Raw genomic sequence first — 19,891 nt, forward strand, 5'->3', positions numbered from 1 at the left:
CTGGATTTGTCCTAAGACGATCCAAAATATCCGGATGGGTTTCTCTAAACCATACGTTAGGTTACCAAAAACTATCAAACATTAAAATATTCGCTCGAAATAAATAAAGATTTCGGTATTTTTATATTTTTCATTTATTCCATAAAATATAAACAACAGTTTTGCGTAGGCCTCGCTCACTTTTATATCGGGTATGTGGACTGACTTATATTGCAAATATACATCAATACTGTACAGTAATTAAACAAGTGAGAATTAATATTTAATCTATACAAAAATACTTGTTCTGACTGACTGACTGATTTATCGACGCACAACTCTAACTTTGAAATTTTGACAGTAGATACTTTTATGAAGTTAGACGTCCATTCAGAAAGGATTTTTATCCCGGGGGATAGCCCACCTTAAAACAAGGGTTGAAACTTTGTATGAAAGTAGGTACGTAACTTTTCAAGTTATATGAAAATTGGTATTTAGACTTACGGGCAATAAATGAAGAAAATTACGCGATTTAGGATTTTTGGAAATTCCACCCCCTCACAGATTTTCAAATAAACTACTCGAGCGAAGCCGGGGCGCATCAGTCAGTACTTATCTTATTATCATTATCATTATACACTTTATTTGCTCTACCAAAAGAAGGAAAATAACAATAAAGAACAGAAAACACAAACTCATAAAAAAGGAAAACTTTACTGTCCCGAGTTTGCACTAAGTTTGGATTTTCGTTTCTTTTTCCTAGATGTTATTGGTAATGCTGATGGTAGCCCTACCTACGCCTTTTGTACTTTTTCCGCCTCTCCATCTGTTGCTCGCCATTACATTACGGCAGTTTAACTGAATCGTTATTTTTGTATGGGGAGTCATGATTCTACGACACGAGTTTTTAACTTGCTCAACTTCGCACGACTAGCCCAAATATTCACAGATTTTCAGTTTCTTTCAGGGTTCCGTGCAAGAGTGCCAACGAGACCCATTACTAAGCCTCCGTTGTCCATCCGTCTGTTCGTCCGTCTGTCCGTCTGTCTGAACCGTAATAGGTAGGTAGAGAGCTTAAAATTTCCTCAGAGCAAATACCTGTAGCCCTCTTGTGACTCTTACTGTTAGAGCGAGATAGCTAAATACATTTTAAGCTCTGATTAAAACGTGAGGAATGATAATTTTTATCCTCATCACCGTGGCCACTTTTCGTTTGTCAAGATGTATTTTCTCGTCAAGATCTCGACAAACAAGTGAAGTAGGTTTTGAAAATTGAATACAATATTTCTTTTTGAAGTTATTGTGCATATCTATGATGATCAGTGCTAATTTCTTCACTTCATATTTTTATTAATTAAAGAATCTTATTGCATTAAAGAAGACATATAGGACGTAATATTCTAACAAGTACACACAAAAGGTGACCTTATCACTAAATACGTGATCTCTACCAGGCAACCCTTCAGATTTAATTGCTATACCTACATAGTAGGTACCTACCTATATCTAAAGCTAGTTCGCCGGGTCTGTCGATTTGAAAGCGCTGACTAATCTAAAATTGTGCTGAACTTAATATGAAGTTCTATAAACATGTTTTTTTAAATATTTTATTTACAGGCTTTTACATTTATGTCAGCCTTATATGATTATGCCCTATCTTATCCTACAATTCTATCTATATAGATACTTATACAATTCTTACTTATCCTACAGGCTCTGTAACAATCTGAACAGATTTGCAACCTGTTATCTCCGTGTATTAAATAAATTAAGTTTAATTTTCGATTACAAGTTAGTCCTTGGCTGCGATCTCACCTGGTGGTTAGTGATGTTGCAGTCCAAGGTGGTAACTTGGAAGGGGGTTTTTAGCAACAAGCATGGTTATGGGACTCTACACTTTATGCGAGTTCTGAGTTCTGACACGCATTAGACCAGTTTAAATTTCATAAATAACGCACTAATGCGATTCATACTCGTACTGCATATTTCAGGAGAGTGCGAAGGCCCGCGGCCCGGTGTCATATCAAAACCACGAGAGGTGAAATTCAGGACAGGACAATATTGATTTTCCCGCGCTTTATGTATTCCGTACTCCATCTGTTGCTCTCCGTGAAATTTACGACCGGGTTACTCACTCGCTATTTTTCTATGAGAATTATTACTGTTTGCCATCGCTTACCGCAGTTAAGACTCTTTTTATTGGTTCTAATTCTCTTTTATTTGTTTTTAGGGTTCGTAGTAAAACAAGAAACTCTTACAGTTGTTAAGTTCGTCTATCTGTGTTTATACCATTTAAAAAACTATAAGTGTTGTAAGGTTGAGTAAACCTATTACTGTAATACTAATACCTAAATCAAAAATGTGTTCCATATGCAGATGACACAACAATAACAGCTTATGACCAAGAAATGATTAAAAAGAATCAAACAAAGCTCTCAATGCTGTTACTAACTGGTATACCCTTCCAGATTGAAGGCTTCGCCCGCGGCTAGTATATATCTAACTATCCTTCTAATTGGAATTACGGTACCTTGTAGAATATAAATAAACGCATCGTGGCATCGTTCTATGAAACTGTCATACCTCTTTCATACTAGCATATTCTTACTTTGGTGGCATCTTATATCCCTTGCCATTCAATGAGTATTAATCATGGATGTAGGAAAAAAAATAGAAAAAAAATCTGTAGGTACTAGTACTTCGTATTTTTATGGCATCAATATAAAAGAACATCCGTAAATAGCTACATAATAATCAACAAACAGGAAGTCTTGTACTTTTGTTAGGACTAAATATAGAGGCATGTAGGTAGGCATGTGACACCATTCACCAACGCATTTCAAATATAGAAAATATTGATCATACCATTTCACCTCTTCGCAAAACATTTCGCATTGCGCAAATAGGCTAAAAATAGTTTCCATTGAAATGTTTTTAAATAAACTAAATTGCTAGGACGTGGTGCAGGCAAATCGGTCACTCGCTTTTACAGAACAAAAAAAATGAAGTTTAGCCTCTGGGGCGACCTCATTTAATGTTGGATGGAAAAATTAGTCAGCTAACTACAGGCAAAGTTACAGGCAGGAATCGACGCTGATGACATCAACATTTGTTTATTTATTTATTTTGTAAAACTAAAAAACTAAAACATAAACACTGCACATTTTTGATGCGACCGATGCGGCTGATCTGTTGCACGCATTTGCAGTATTAAAAACTGCCTCTTCTGATTGCTCGTGCGGGTCTCCCCTCAAGCCTGCGGTGCATCTCTCAACCACTACCCATATATTAAATGCGAGAGTGTGTTTGTTTGTTGCCCTATTGGTATGTCCTTCAATCACATCGTAACACGTTTGCATGGGTAGGTATATTTAAAGATTTGAATAGTGACATAGACTACTTTTTATTCCGGGAAATCAAAATAGTTTCCTCAGGATTTTTAAAAACCTTTATCCACGCGAACAAAGTCACAGGCATCCGCTGGTATGCGTATAAACGTTATCACAATAGTTTGGTTATTTTTTCAAACCTAAGTTGAAAATTGTCTTCTTTCCAGATGGTGGCGACGGAGGAATCGACGGTGCCTGGACAGATCGAAACGCCTGGAACTTTCGGCAAACTCCGTCAGACACTATCTTCTTCACTCCTTACGGCACAAGACAAAGGTAACCCATATGTCATGACTAAGCACTCACATTCACACTTCTGAGGATAACCTAGACCAATCGTGATATGCCGACATTTCAGCTTTAGACTATAACTTAGATACAAATCTCTCTACCTACGTCTGTTAACATAAAATTTTTGCGCAAATGGAATTTCTTCGTCAAAGCTCGAAAAAGCGAGTAACGATTTTTTATAAACAAACCTACTATTTTGCTTTAAAATGTAGTAATTGATGTTAATATTTCCAAGAGTTTTCTCACTGAATAATATGGAAAATTGCCAATTTTATAGAGTGCTTGTAATTTTGTTAATGAAGAAATTTATTGTCTGTTATGTCTTAATTAATTCTGTACATATTGATAACTTATTATATATACTTGTTTGTAATAAAATCTTTTGATATATTACAAAGAAATTTTAAAATAGGTGCGAAGATAAACTCTTAAATTGTGTAACTACTTACCTATCTAAAGTATGTCAAGGAGTTTCGTAAAGTAACACGTCCTCCTAGTCACTATTTAGAACTATTTATCAAGAAAGTACCACAGCTAAACTTATAAGACAGAAGCTTAATTACAATTTATAAGTGTCGGAGTTAAAATATGAAGTGTAACACAGAAGTTATACGAAGTTGCCAAGTTGGTTGAGAATAATTCACACGGGAAATAAATTATTCGAGAGAACCATATTTCCTTATATATAGCCGTGATAGCCTAGTGGTTAGAACGTCCGCCTCTTAATCGGAGGTCAGGGGTTCGATCCCGGGCACGCACCCCTAACTTTTCGGCGTTTTAACTAATCATTTGCTTTAACGGTGAAGGAAAACATCGTGAAGAAACCTGCATGCCTGACAGTTCTCCATAATGTACCTAAGTGAAGTAATGTTGGGCAGCGTGGTAGACTATGGCCAAAACCCTTCTCACTCTGAGAGGAGACCCGTGCTCTGTAGTGATCCGGCGATGGGTTGATCATGATGATGATGTTAATGTTTCCTTTAGCATACTCCAAAATGCTACTAACCACTGTCGAAAGTGAAATAAATAAAAAAATGGCGGTCAGTGGGGACTGAAAATTAAAACTATGAAATAACAGTGGTTTTTTTTTGGATTTTCAAATATTTAATAAAAAATGATAAATTATAAATTAGTGTAACGATTATTATTGATAACAGAAGTTGCTGTAGTAGTGGTGTGTAGTGTATTATACAGTGTATGAGCTTTTCCATTCCTTTTCCAATATTGAGTATAAATCTTACAAATTGATTCATAAAGAAGAATATAAAAATATTGACAATACAATAACAGATAGTAAGCTGTAGTCCGCGACAGGTTGAGATGGCAATCGGACTATGAGGCGGGGGAACGCCCCCGCACACCCGCACGTCACCCGCGCTCGCCCGCACCGGGTTAACGCAGGGGCTGTGCGAATGTGTGGGGCGTTCCCTCCCCAATTGCAATTTCAACTTATTTACACCCGTACCCGTAGTACAAGATTTTACGTCTCACCAAACGAAACCAAATTCGAGAGTCGAAATACTTCCGCGTTACAGTAAAATGGACTTAAACAGCCTTGAATTGAAGTCAAATATTCAATGCCACTGATTTTAATTTCGCAATGTTTCCGCTTGGAGCGCTGGCTGTAGAAGTGTAGACAAACTTGAGCTTTAAACCAAGGTATTTAAGATCCAGTTTACTGTAACGCGGAAGTATTTCGACTTTCGAATTTGGTTTCGTTTGGTGAGACGCAAAATCTTGTACTACGGGTACTGAGCTTTCGTAGTGTTTTAATGATAGTACTACATAACATAGATATACAGGGTGGCCGGCGATGTGACGTCTAAAAGAAAAATGTATATACCTTATACTAAGGGGTATCATCCAAATCACCCCTATGTATGTTCAGCGATTTTTAGTAGTTTAGGAGATATGAATTTTTAATGATTTTTTCCTAATTTTCATCCGTCAGTGGTTTTTCTTTTTTTTTCTTTTAGTGTAACGTTTCTGAACATGTTTTTTTGTGGTTATTAGTAAACATACACTCACCTATTGCCTAAAAAATTACGGTTTACCAAGGCATTATGGAACATGACTAACATTTTATCGAAAGTTCAAAATTATTGTTCGAGCGCAGCAGTTACAAAACTTCAAGACTTGAAAAAAAAAGTTAAAAAAGGGCGCTAATGGCATTTACAGCTACTTGTGATTCTCCTACAGCTTTAAAAATATTCAACCTATTCATTGAAATAAACTGTTTGTATCAATTAGTTAAGTTTATTACTAAATGCGTTTAGGTAGCAGTGGCTTAATTACAACATTACCTTGTAAGTTTCAAGAGTCTAACGTCAAGTTGTAAAGTTATAGAGCCGGCAAGTTTGGTGCTTATAATTTATATACCAAGTGAGGATATATGCAATTTAAATTAAAAGTACTACGATGTACATCACAGTATAATTATTTTCGACTATCTAATCCACCCGGCTTCGTTCGGATATTGCATAATGTATAAATAATATTATATAGCCATTGTTATGCCTGGATCTTAAACTCTACGTAAATGTTCTAGGCACTTAACACAGGAGTAATCCGAAGAACTAACAAATTTAAAGAGTTTTAAAACGTTTAAAATATAATGTAATCATGGCTACTTATATATACAACTAGCAACTGCCCACGGTTGATTCCAGTGGGAATTTTGAAAAATCCGGCCTTATTCCTTGTCTAATTATAAAGGGAACTTCTTTCAAGCCTCTGTGCTCTTGTTTTTTTATGTCCAAGGGTTTGTTCTGGGCGTTGATAAGTCAGTCAGTCAGAGAATCAGAATCTTTTTTTTTACATATTCAAATTAAATTTGAATGTAGGTTTTTCTTTGATACTTCAATACAGATTTGCGGGCTTAGCAGAACTAAAAAGATACAAATGAGTATTTTTAGTCAATGCTCACAAGAAAATCAATATGCCAAAGATGTTCATTCCAGACTTTGAAACGGTTCTTATCCTTATCTTAGGCCCTATAAGCACACCTGGCCCTGAAGTGATACCTGGCTTTATGTAATCGCTAGGTATCTGGTTTAATCTGTCAGGTGAGAAATTGTCGTTATTACTTACCAACGAAATACCCAACCGTTCGTTAATCTATGACACAAATGAATAATATCTTTAGTCGAAGGTCGACATAGCAATCAGGGTATGAGGCGGGAGAACGCCCCGCACACCCGCATGTCACCGTGCTATCCCGCACCGGGTTAGCTGGGGGCTGTGCGAGTGTGCGGAGCGTCACCACCCCGATTGCCTTCTGACTTCTCGACCTGTCGCGTACATAATCTAGATATTAGATTATGTACGCGATCTACACAGGGCTCGTGAGAAAAAATAGAACAATAATATAGTAACTTCGGTGTGTCGGTCTATTACATAAATATTTTAACATTAGTTAAAAGTTATGTCTACTTATGGCTTAGTAAACACTTTTGGTGATAATATTACCTACTTAATATGTTTCGGTTTTTTTTATAACAATCATTTTAAAAAGCGGTGTTAGTCTAGTAGGCCCCCTGTTCGGGGACTCCAGTATTCGATCCCAGGCACGCACCTGTAACTTTTGAGAGCTAAGTATGTGCTATTTAATAAACAATTAAGTGTCACTTGCTTTAACGGTGAAGGAAAATATTGTAAGGAAACTTGCATGCCTGAGATAACGTTCCGCACTGTGTAAGTTGGCCAAACCGTACTTGCTCAGAATGGTAGACTACAGTCCTTCACATTATGAAAGGTCACCCATATACGGCCCTCTTAGTATTGGGCCGTATATGGGTAGAGATTATGATGATGAATATTAATGTAACCAAATTATATTTTATTGGCATTTTATTTAAGATTTTATGATTTATGAATATAAAATAGGTTCGCGATAACTTTGTGGGCTCGAATGCCTGCTTTTCATACAGTTTACGTGATCGACATCGGATCGGCGCCCAATGCCGCTATCGGAAAATGAGGGCAATTTAATTATGCAAAGTGGCCTCGACAGCTTGATAACAATTTAGCATTAAGCATCACGGAACAGAAATCATTCAGATACATATTTGTCTTTAATCTTATATCTAATGCAATCTGTTCAATACCAATGCATTTGCTTATCTCATTGTATAGCAGTAGGTAGTTTTTGTTGACACATACGTGAAGATCTCTGAGATAGTAGGTACAATCAATTTATAATAGCTGGTGTAAGTGGTCACGGTTCATGATATGTAGTTAGGGAACTTGTAACAAAACGTCGAAGCTTTGGCGTCACTGACAGACGTCAATTAATGGGCTACATTTGACGCTAGGTAGTTTATGTATCTCCTATTTTTCTTTGATGATATCACGACACCGATGGGCTACATTTGACGCTAGGTAGTTTATGTATCTCCTATTTTTCTTTGATGATATCACGACACCGATAGCCTAATATCTGACATATCATCGATTTAGGATCAAACCGAGAGATGCAACGTATGCCAGGTTCAAACATATCCAAACTATCCACTTAACAGTCACTGAGTGACAGACAATGCACAGCCCTAATTACCACTAGGGCTGTGCTTTGAATTTTATATTCTTAATTAAATAAAAGATTAATATATACTAACAGGTGCTCACTTAGGCTTCTGAGAATTCATCCTAAGTTTCAGTTCACATTGGCAGCGAATTGAAGTTACATCCTACAACCACAGATAGCATGTTGATCTCTACTATAGGTTAATATGCTATGTATGACTCTTAAGGGGATTTTAAATACACAATGATGGGAATTTCCATCGCTTACAATAGTACTTATTATACCCAAATTAAATAGTGCTATAGCTTAGTATAAACGAGTTTGTCGTAATATTTCAATACAATGCCGTAAAATACCGTAAAGTATTTGTTAGCAGAGACCAAAATGGAGCCCGTAGTGCGCAGCATTTCTCAATATTCATAACGGAATATTGCGAGCGCTCAGCCAACTCCCGCGGGCCTGCACCCTGCTGTCAGTACATTCCACAAAATGGAAGGTATACAGCACAAACAAACCGCACTCCTATTTGAATTCCCTATATATAAACTGAATTTGCAATACTCTGCTCGCGCATAATTTAGACGTGATAGGTACCTATATTAAAATATCTTATCAGTAATTAATTTCTTCTAAGTGTATTTATTAATCAAAATCTATTTTTGATACGCTAAAAGCTAAGTCATAAAGTAAATACTAACCATGTAGGTAAAAGTAGAAAGAGACTTAATTATACTAATATTATCTGTTGGGCCAGAAAAACTACTAATTTTTTGAAACGGCAACTCGAGCTACTTTTCAGTTTTATGCCTTTACTGTCTTATATAAAACCACATATGTCACAACTTATTCGAAACGTGTTTGAAACGCATTTGAAACTAGTTTCATCAAATTACAACTTACAACAAACCAACAAACCTATTCTGAGAGAGTAACATCACAGAATGATTGCGCCGTATGTGGACTACGGTTCCAAACAGGTTTTAAACTAGTTTCAGAAACGTGTCGCTGCAGTTGCGTTGCGCCGTCAGGTTCTGGGCCTTCTAAACCATCTTCGGTTTAGAACAATAAGTTAACTTAAATCTTGAAACCTACCTACTTAATACGACGCGAACGCCTGGGCCTTCTAAACCATCTTCGGTTTAGAATAATAAGTTAAGGTTGAAACTTGAAACCTTCCTACCTACTACGACAAAGAAATTTGATACGTTTGCGCGGGTGTCATATTAGAGAGGTTAAAAATGTGCATATTCTGTCCAACTCTATCTTGAAATACCTTTTCTGTCTTTTTCGGTTCCGAAACCTCTAAAAACCAAAAGGAAGCCTTATGGTGCGACTAAGTACATCCGTCCGTCCGTCCGTCCCACCTGCTAATTCAGTTCAGTATCTACCTACTTATGCTAGCGACTTTGGAATCGTTTTAATTAAGAAAGCTTGTTGCTAATTAAGTAATCTAAATAATGTTATTATTACAATAATTGCAAAAGGAGTCAAAATTTACCTTCGAGTCTGATTCACTCTTGGCCGGGGTTTTAATAAAGTGACTCCCATTTATTAACAGAATCTTTTTTTTCTGGAGTTTTTAAAGATTACATTGAGACCAATGCGTATACAGCAATGTTTTGGTGCAGGTGCTACAATAAAGTTCAATTTCATTCGTGAAAACAAGTTTCTATTTTGTAAAATATAGTGAAGTCCGGGCTAGAATTTATGGGCGATTCGCAATATTCATCAAATTGAAAAATCGCGATCCCGGCTATACACTGCACTTTTAGTCCATTTTGCAAAATGCTTCGTGAAAACAATACCGCACGCATATTTCAATTCCCTCTGTTTCAATGGAATTTGCCTTGATATGAATCCAAGCTTTGAGAGCTATGAAATCAAGTGGAATCGGCTACATACTCGTATTTCTCAGAGGTGAATTCATTGATATCTTATATAAACTTAAGGTATAACTTAGAAGATTTAATTTAATCTAATAACGATTTAATATACGACATTTCTACGTATCGATAAAGATCGATCGATTTACGGCATTTTCAACGCCGTTATGATCCCACCATTGCTTAATTGTATTAAATTCTTTGATGATATATCATCAAGGGTTCTAGTCTAGTAAACATGTAATATGTATGTACACTTTAGTTTTCCTAACTTAGAAGATAAAGCGCAGAAACCTTCTCGGAGAAACACACAAGCGACGATTAAGTCTGGCGCTTTAGACTTGATTTTTACTCGTACCATGATTTAATTATCAGTTAGTAGAACAAAGTCGTATTGGCGGATAGGGCCGCGTATGGTTCACCTCTTGCTAATTTCAGCAAGAACCTAATTATTGTTTATCTTAGTAAACGGAATATTTAAGCATGCAGCTTAAGAATCTGACTCTAAGCAACAACGAAACTTCCATGACATATGATATGCACAGTTTAGTTTAATTTTTTTTAATTCAATAGGGAATATGTGTAATTTCATCACGCAATCAAATTGTTGTTGTTTAGATAACGTTTGCTACGATAATACTTTAGTTTAAGCGTTTTTTTTTGTAGTAACAAAGCTTGGGCCGCGGCAGGGTGTCACCGAGGTAGTGGTGGAACCTGCGCCCACGCCGCCGCCCGCGCAACCACCGCCTGGCTCCACACCCGCTAAGACTGAACGGTACGGATTCACTATATTCTTCTTAAGAATTACACATATGTCTTCTTGTTGGATAAAAATATGTTGTCTGTGGAGGAATTTTTAAAACATGATTGCTATAGTCTGAAATAGAAAACGCACGATGTCTCAACGACGCGGACGGCAGCAGCACAAAAGGCCATACTTATTGTTATGTTATGGCCTTGGCAATAGGGACACTAGCCAAGGGTGCATATTCCATTAAACAAGGAGTTATGCCTCTGGCAGCACGTCAGGATGTTACAATTGAGAGGTGTGTGTAGACCTAGAAGCGCTCTGCAGTACGATTACCTTCATACAGTTCCATAATTCCATATATTCCATAGTGTCTAGAAGCAGCGTTGAACGATCTGTCTGGCATTGTGTTCAACCTTTGAAAGGCCAATCAAGTAGTGTTAGATAGAAACAATATAATATGTATAATGTGTACATATATGTACATATTGTGTAGTTAACCGCATGTGACTCATTAATTATTCATACTTATTGGGTTAGTTCTAATCTAATTGAGTTAATTCGTTAAATATAAACCTTACTATATAGTCATTTACTTACCTATTGCAACTAAAGTAATGGAAATGCGGCGTAATCTTTTCGGGTAAAAAGAAGCTTACCGATAAAATCTGTTTTTCTTAGCTTCACTTTCGTACCTTAGATATTTGATTCAATGATTTTTCAATTACTTCTACTGCACCGACTGTTCTGGAATTTCGCTCACGCAAATGCGTGAGCGAAATCGTGGCAGTCGGTGCAGTAGAACAGTCGGTGCAGTAATTAAATAATTACATGACAATTTATGTAACATGATATAAACTCCGGGTTGGATCCCAGAGTCTCCAACCCCTCGAACCCTTCAATCCTGATGCTCTAAACCATGAGAAAGGAGAATCTGTCGATTGTGAATAACTATTATGGATAAATAGTAAGTACCCTTAGTATGAATGCGAAAGTGTGTTTGTCTGTTGGTTTGTCCTTCAATTACGTTACAACGGTGCAGCGGATTAACGTGATTTTTTGGATGGGTATAGATAAAGACCTGGAGAGTGACATAGGCTACTTTTTATCCCATAAAGCAAAGAGTTCCCACGGGATTTTTAAAAAACCTAATTCCACGCGGACGAAGTCGCGGGCATCAGCTAGTAGTATTTAAAAGTTTTAATGTTGATTTTAAAATATCATATTATACCTACTGTTTACTTATTTTCAGTGAGCCGGGCAAAGCACCATCCCGCGCAGGGGCGTGTCGCGTATGTTTAAAAGCGTTAAAGCCGGGAGAGGTGTTCCATATATGCAACGGCTGCCAGCACCGTGTTTGCGAAGACTGCTCATCCTACTCCAAACCTGCTAGTGACGAAGAGGTGAGACACTACGCGTGATCGCAGCATGACGAGACTGTAACTTATAACACAAAGTAACGAAACACGTAACATGCAGCGCGGGCATTACCTGATACATTTTTTTTTTATTTCGATACAAATTAGGGATGATTTATGGTAACACGTGGCGGACGCGAGGCGCAGAAGAGGCACGGATTCAAAGCGTCCCGAACATCTGCATCATCACTTGTCATCAGGTCTGATTGCAACCAAGCACTAGTCTATGAATTTGAAAAAACCCTGTGTCCTAACATAGGGCATTTGGCATTTGTTGAATTATGGGGTCATTATGTTTGTATGCTTGTTAACAATGTGCCCTCTATTAATATTTATAATTATATGGAAAAACTTCCATGTTCGTTTATAATTCTTTGTCAGCGTATGTGTGCTCTCTGCAATGTAAAATATTATATTGATTTGTTTTGAGAAAACATGCGTAAAGCATAAAATTCAACAATAGTATTTGTTGGTTACCAGAGTTCATGGCGATGCTCCGTGTGCCGTCGCAAAGCAGGCCCTCGGCTGCCGCCCGCAGCACAGGACAGCACAGACTCTCTCCTAGACGTGCCCGTGCTCGAGGCCTTACAGCGCCGGCACTCTGAAGCGAGGCTCGGCAGTGGAAGCTCCACCACTGCCCTCGCCCCACCTCGCTCGCCAGAGTTACGCAGACATTCCGACGTTTCACCTGCATCATTAAAGGAGTTAGAGAAGGTAATGTTTGTTTGTTCCTAATCGATAAACTTTGAAATGACTGAAATAGCTAGTTAGGTATTTTGAGACGACTATTGGACGATCACTTTACGCCAATTTGACATTGACTCAATTAGCGAGTTGAACGAGTTAGTCTCAAGCTCAAGAGGAAAACTTAAGACAAGATTTAGCTCCCGTGCTATTTTAAAATAACGTCTTTGTTACTGATCCATTAGAAAACTCTATCACCTAAATGTAACTATCATTATGGATTGGTTCACTTGAGCGATAAAACATAACAGAGAAACGGACGGCCATCACATTTATAATTATAATATCATCTTAAACGATTGCCAGCGCACTGCTGTGAACGAGTCCCCTTTCAGCTTGAGGAGGATTTAGGCAGTAGTCCACCACGCTGGCCAAGGGTAGATTGGCATACTTCACAAGCTTAGTTTTTTTTACTTACTACAAATAATACTTTTACAGTGAATTAATCTCAGAAAAGATAAATGTCATATGAATAATGGATGTATAATTAATCTATGGTTAATTTGTTCTTCTTTAACTTACAAATAAGACTTTTACAATGAAATCGAGTAAACGAATTTTAACCACGCTGCCCTTGCGGCAGTTAAAGGGCGGCGGCAGCGTGACGCCGAACCCGGAGTCGCGAAGGCCCAGCACCGTGACTCCGACGAGGCGTCGCTCCGTGCGCGCGCCCGCGCCGCGCCAGCGCTCCGTGGACGAGGACCAGCACCCGCCTGCACACTCGCCGGCCCTCCCTGCACCGCCGCCCATGTCTAGAAGGTATTCAACATTTTTAATTGCTGTGATTATTAATCATATTATAATGATAGGAGTTTTCTAGACTTATCAAAAAAAGAAGTGAGGCTATGTCAACGGACAATTTGAAGAAAGAACAAAAAATCGCAAGGTGCTCAAATGGTGACCTTGCACTGGAAAACTACAATGCAATAATTAATTATTATTATCAAAAAACATGAGTGAGGATTTCGTAGCACTACAACGTCCTACGATGTCGTGCTACGTTTTCCCCCTCCAACTATAATATGGCTACCTTTAAGTAAAGAGTGAATAGGCATCTTCTTGGCAAACATGCTCCATTTTAGGCTGCATCATCACTTGCCACCAGGTATTGTTACAGCCAAGCGCTAGTGTATAAATTTAAAAAAAAGTGTTTATGTAGCACTACAACGTCGTAAATTGTAGTGCTACGTATTTATAGTACGCGACTCGCAAATCGGGGTGGGGCGCTCCGCACACCCACGCAGCCCCCGCGCTAACCCGGTGCGATATAGCCATAGAGCAGAAACAAAGAGGAGTTGGCCTAAGCAACTGTGCACTGTGATTTTCAACTAGGTCCTGACGTCATCACTGTGGGCGGGGCCTTAGTTAGTATGCTGTCTGCGTTCGTCAGGTTCACATATATTGAGACTCGTATTATCGGTGTGTTTTCGCGTTTTTAAGAACAAAAGGATGAAGTGTTGTGTTTTATCGTGTCAAAGTTATTCAGACAGACGTTCTGATGCTATGAATGGTATCACATTTCATTTGTAAGTAATTTTATACGTAATTATTAAATTGTTTCTACACTTATTGACATCTAGTGTGAGATAGCTGAACTATGTAGTGACATCAATATATCGATGTTAGGTCGCTAAGCGAGTAGTTTCGCTACTAACCCGCAGATGGAAAATTGAGAAGTGGGCGGCGTTCCACAACCCCTCACCCCGCAAAATGTCACTCGATATTTCATAGGGAAATCTTAATACAACATCTCCTCTTTGTTTCTGCTCTATGGATATAGCGCGGGTGACGTGCGGGTGTGCGGGTCGTCCCTCCACCTCATGCTTCAATTCAATTCAAATTAACTCATACTTCATACTTCATATTCAAATACCTCATACATCTCGACCTGTCGCGTACTATAAGGAGCACAGCAAAGCCCTACGACACAACTCTACGTGTTTACGTAGCAACATCCTACGTACGTAGTGCACCGTGTTTATGTAGCGCAGAGCGCTACATCATCCTCACCCACGAATTAGTAGTTCGACTTATAGTCGAACTACTAATTTGTAGGTTCATAGTTAAACATTGTTCCTAACTACACACGTGCACACGTCATCATTTCTAGCTTCTAGGCGATAAAAAATCTTAGCAGTTAGAATAATAACCAATAATAACATCCATAACATAATACTTTCTATATTTGCTGATACTAAGTTAGCTAAATATATAAACGTAAAAATCTTAAACACCGTGAAATCTTAAACATTATCCCTTATACTATGAGTTAATAATAATTGGTTTTGATCATAAAATACCTATAAACATTTACAGTTAAGATACGAAGTTAACGACTAAGATTGAGGAACGCTCGTAAAATTAAGGGACTTCTCCCGTTTTACAAACTCAACACAAGAAAGCTCTTATAACTAAATAACAACCAAGACCATTTAAATTTTATATTTACATATTAAGTATTAATTAAAAGAAAAAATCGGTCAAGCGCGAATAGGAGTCGCACTTGTACATTTTAATTACGAGTCCGCAAAAGTACGAAACCCTTTAAAATAAAAATATTTTTGGGCACAAAGCGACGTTGTGGAAGTTATAGAGCTTACAGCAACTTACGTCGTACATGCATCACTTTAGAAACACAAAGAGATAAAGCCCTTCAAAGGCTTTACCTACGCTTCATCCGTTCAATTCCTTTACTCAGTGGGAAACACGTACATTACAGTATATCCTTTAGAGCGCAACAATTACACGTTGCATAGTACCTAAGTACATATCTACTTAATGTGTAACATCTTCTGAAATGTGAAAGGTTTAATGTGTTAGATTTTAACTAAGGATCATCCATGCTCACTCGGGTCAAACTTTAAACATTTTCAACTTTAAGAAGCGATAAATTTAAAAACACGACTGCCCTGACATTTTTTTATTTATAGGCTTTATAGCCAGTGTCTCTCGGGATGATGTAAGGATTTTAACCATGCCCCATACATCCAAATCTATTAAGCATTCAGAAGTAATGGTGCAATCAATAAACTCACATACGCACATGAACCGTGAAAATATTTCACTTCTTTTTTTGGGCAGTTTTGTAAAAATAGTTGATAAGATAATTTATTGGCATTGATTTTGATAACTATCAGAGCCTCTGCGGTCGACGTGGTAGCGGGCGGCGGATCTAGACGGAGTTCCTACCGAGCAGACACTGATTCAGTTGAAATGGGCTCCGCACCTCAAATTAGCGGCCTAAGCGTGGACGATGACAGGCCTATCAGACGAAGAGGCAGCCAACTGTAAGTGTATCTAAGTGAAATTTTTAGATTTCCTTTGCACTAGCCGATAATTTTTTTCTTTGAAATACGGTGAAAGGTTCTGTCATAGTAATCCTAATATGATATGAGTTATTTAACGGATGTGTATCAAAACAGAATCATTGGTAAACAAAATAAAAGATTAGGTATGTAGGCTCGCCGCCATTTAATTGTAAACACTTTGCTCATTGAACATCGCGTCATCGTCCCCACCGTCATTGTGAGATTATAAAATGAGATGCGCAGTGTGTAATGCTACAGGTATAATTTGTGATAATTGAATTTTTTTGCTGACGAGACAACGAATGAGAACAAGTTGTTTAGTATGTAAATTTTCTTACTACTTTTTCCTTCTTAATTTGGGAAAATTGAAAAGCTTGAATATTTGCAACATATGGAGCCAGTATGTTGCTTCAAGATGCTTCAAAACTTAGCATCAGCTGCCAGTTAAACCTTAAAATTCAAATTTTCGTTTTGTATTTTCAGTCCTGATATTGCCGCTTTACAACAAAGAACTGGCGCTCTGAGTGCCATGGCGGCGCTTGCATCACGAGGCTCTGAATCAGAACAGTCTGCGGCATCCATCGCTGCTGCAGCCGCCGCCGCAGCCGCAGCGAGGCAGATGTCCGTTGACGCTGAAGCCATCAAAATAGTCATACATGATGTTGACGATCGCTCAACGCGACGTGTTACCTTGCGACGAGATCCTAACGATAAAGGCGCTAGGTGTAAGTTTTCAACAAAAGTGTTTTAGTTGAATGCTCTTTTAAATCCATATATGCGGAATGACCACAGAACCTACAAAAAAAAAGATTCCTTTTTCATGGTTTCATGACAATCTAAAAAGAATAAGGCAAAAAATGCCGTGTTACACTATACAAAATGTCCCCAACAACCATGTTGGTGAATTGCTGGCGAAACTTACATTAAAAAATTCGGAAGTATGTCTGTCTGTCTGTCTGCTAGCTTTTAACAGACCAGGCGTAATTGAATCGATTTAATGAGAGAACATGGGGATGCACAAAGACTACTTTTTATCCCGGAAAAGCAAAGAGATCCCACGGGATTTTTAGAAAACCTAAATCCACGCGGACGAAGACATCTTTAAAATTGTGCTAAAATTGAGTCAAAAATTAGTGATTTCGATCAAAATTGAATATTACTTACAGGAAAGTTTCAACAGCTTTTATTCAGTTTTTACTCCTCTTGTAAAAATTAATTTCATGCAGTTACCCCGTTTTGTCAGCAAACTACCCATATTTACTCTTTTCAGCGCGAGGTTTCGGCATGCGAATTGTGGGGGGCAAGCCTGATGCGAGCGGGCGTCGTGAGGCAGTTATAGTATGGACGGTGCCCGGCGGACCGGCGGACGTCGCAGGATTACAACAGGGAGATAAGGCATTCATTATAATATTTTTACGATATAAAATTGAAATCTTCTTTATTAATCATCATCATCATGATTATTATTATTCTGTGATTGTCTAGGTACTGGAATGGGGCGGAGTCCCTCTGATAGAGCGGAGTTTTGAAGAAGTATGCGCTGTGCTAGAGCGGGGTGGTGACATCGTGGAACTGCTGGTAGAACCCGCACCACAGCTCGACGAGCCGCCCGCACTGCCCCCGCTTACTTCACACCATCACCACGGCCTATACGGTAAGATTCTGTTCATTATACCTTTTATTGTACTTATTCGTTTTTTCAAACATGTATAAGATTTGAAACCTACACTTTTTGAATTTTAAGCAATAGAAAATGTAACTTGCAACTTTTAAACAGTAATGACGGTATATTGTTTCTTGTGTCTGTTGTTATTTTTTCTTCTACTTTCATATGTTTTGTACTCTACACTTCTTTTTACTTAACTCTTCTTATTATTTTTTCTAGTTTTCCTGCTCTGTTCATCTGCTTCATATTTACGGTAGTGTTTTGACAATAAAATCTTCATTCACGATAGGTTTTCAATCATGTCTGGAGTCCAAGCATTATCTGTAGTGAAACAAATTATTTTGGTTCACAGAACCGGATACGGACAAATCGCCATCGTCACCAACCCGAAGGAAATTGCCGAAAACCCCGGTATAATATACATATAGGCTTTAATTGTAACAATATGTGTTGTGAAATCTATGAGACTTGGACCGAACCTCTCGTTTCTTCATAAATCTGGTAGAGACTGTCACTCGGTGCCTCCTCGATTGCGCTTCTCAGACTGTTCAGTATAGCTGTGATTTAACTATTACTTCTGAGTGTACTTTTGATTGGTGGACCATCATTCTGGGCAAAAACTTCGAGATGTGTATTAACACATAAAATTTAATTTTCTCAAATTGATTTTTGTACTATTAAGGCAGAAACAAATTAATATCAGATGCAGCTGATGGACGTGGCTGACTTCCACTACTTATAGAATCTGGATAGTAAAATATACACTGAACTGTGCAAAATAGCGGACGTAAGTAGCTGAGGCAACCTTGAGCGCTCGGACGTCCTATAGATATCTCGCAAGCCGTGTCCCAAACGACTGTGCACATTTACCTATATCGCAGCTTATAGTTTGTTTCCGCCTTTGTAGTTTATTTTTAATCGAAGTTCATTTTCAATCGTTTGATGTTGATAATATTTATAAGAGAATCGAATCATATTAAGTATATTTGGTTATATACATTAAATTGAAATTTTAGGCGATCTCGTACATGCATTGTAATTTTTTCTTCATAACAATATCACGTATGTCAGCAAAGATGCGCCCTAAATTTCATTTAACGTAGGAAGAAGCGCAGGGGCTGGTCTTCACATTGATCTGCTGTGATACTGTAGTACTAATCACTTTAAACATCTTCCATGTTAGACTAGTTATAAGAGATTAGTATTTCTATATAACGTAGGAATACTTTACCTTTGTTAACATTTTACTAAGTAGAACAAGGGTTGCTCTGTTTAATCACTGAAAATATTTACCCAATTATATTTTTAATTTGTTTGTTGCCTACAGTTATTATACTTACGTTATCGTTTATATGGTGTTGCCCTAAGTGAAGTGTATGAAAAAATACTGCGTACTTATTTTCAGATTTTTATTTTTTCTATCACCCGACCAATTTCATAATCTCATCAACGACGCCGGGTGGATAGTAGGGAACAATCGGCAAATCTCGATACGAAAGATCGCAATATAATCAGTAAGTTAAACAAACGCTGAGTTTTAGTGCTCGATGGTAGCATAGGGTTCATCCCGTGATCGGAATCTATCTATAGGATATTCGTGGATGACTAGCCTAATGTTCTATTAAACGATAAAGAACTTTAAATTTAATGTAGTGCAGCTAGAACCGCCATCGCTTATATAGAGAAAAAGCTTGAGAAATAACAGGTTCATGCATTTCTAAATTTACTAAACGCGCTAGATGTTCCAACACAATCCATTTCATTTGAATTCATAAAGTGACACAAGTTTCGACGACGATTAATCGAAGATTAGATACAACAACGTCGAGAATGCAAGAAGTAGACGCTTTTCAAGAGATGCACAGCAAGGTGAGAGCAGCAGACCGGCCGGCAAACTTTATGTTTACACCGATAGCAGTCGACTCTACAAACTCCAGTTT

At 37.9% G+C, this 19,891-nt stretch overlaps 1 protein-coding gene across 2 annotated transcripts in view; it reads left to right on the top strand.

The window, feature by feature from the left end:
* The window catches only part of Fife (regulating synaptic membrane exocytosis protein fife), an 84,904-nt gene that overhangs the window by 52,165 nt on the left and 12,848 nt on the right, over nt 1–19,891 (top strand). For both annotated transcript variants that reach the window (XM_069503162.1, XM_069503163.1), the window contains exons 3-12: nt 3,536–3,644; nt 10,734–10,842; nt 12,068–12,218; nt 12,714–12,947; nt 13,561–13,736; nt 16,115–16,264; nt 16,769–17,010; nt 17,556–17,680; nt 17,771–17,939; nt 18,304–18,362. In XM_069503162.1, the coding sequence (XP_069359263.1) occupies nt 3,536–3,644; nt 10,734–10,842; nt 12,068–12,218; nt 12,714–12,947; nt 13,561–13,736; nt 16,115–16,264; nt 16,769–17,010; nt 17,556–17,680; nt 17,771–17,939; nt 18,304–18,362 (1,524 nt within the window). The remainder of the gene's footprint in view (nt 1–3,535; nt 3,645–10,733; nt 10,843–12,067; nt 12,219–12,713; nt 12,948–13,560; nt 13,737–16,114; nt 16,265–16,768; nt 17,011–17,555; nt 17,681–17,770; nt 17,940–18,303; nt 18,363–19,891) is intronic.

This window comes from Maniola hyperantus, chromosome 14, assembly GCF_902806685.2.
Source record: "Maniola hyperantus chromosome 14, iAphHyp1.2, whole genome shotgun sequence".
NCBI lineage: Eukaryota > Metazoa > Arthropoda > Insecta > Lepidoptera > Nymphalidae > Maniola > Maniola hyperantus.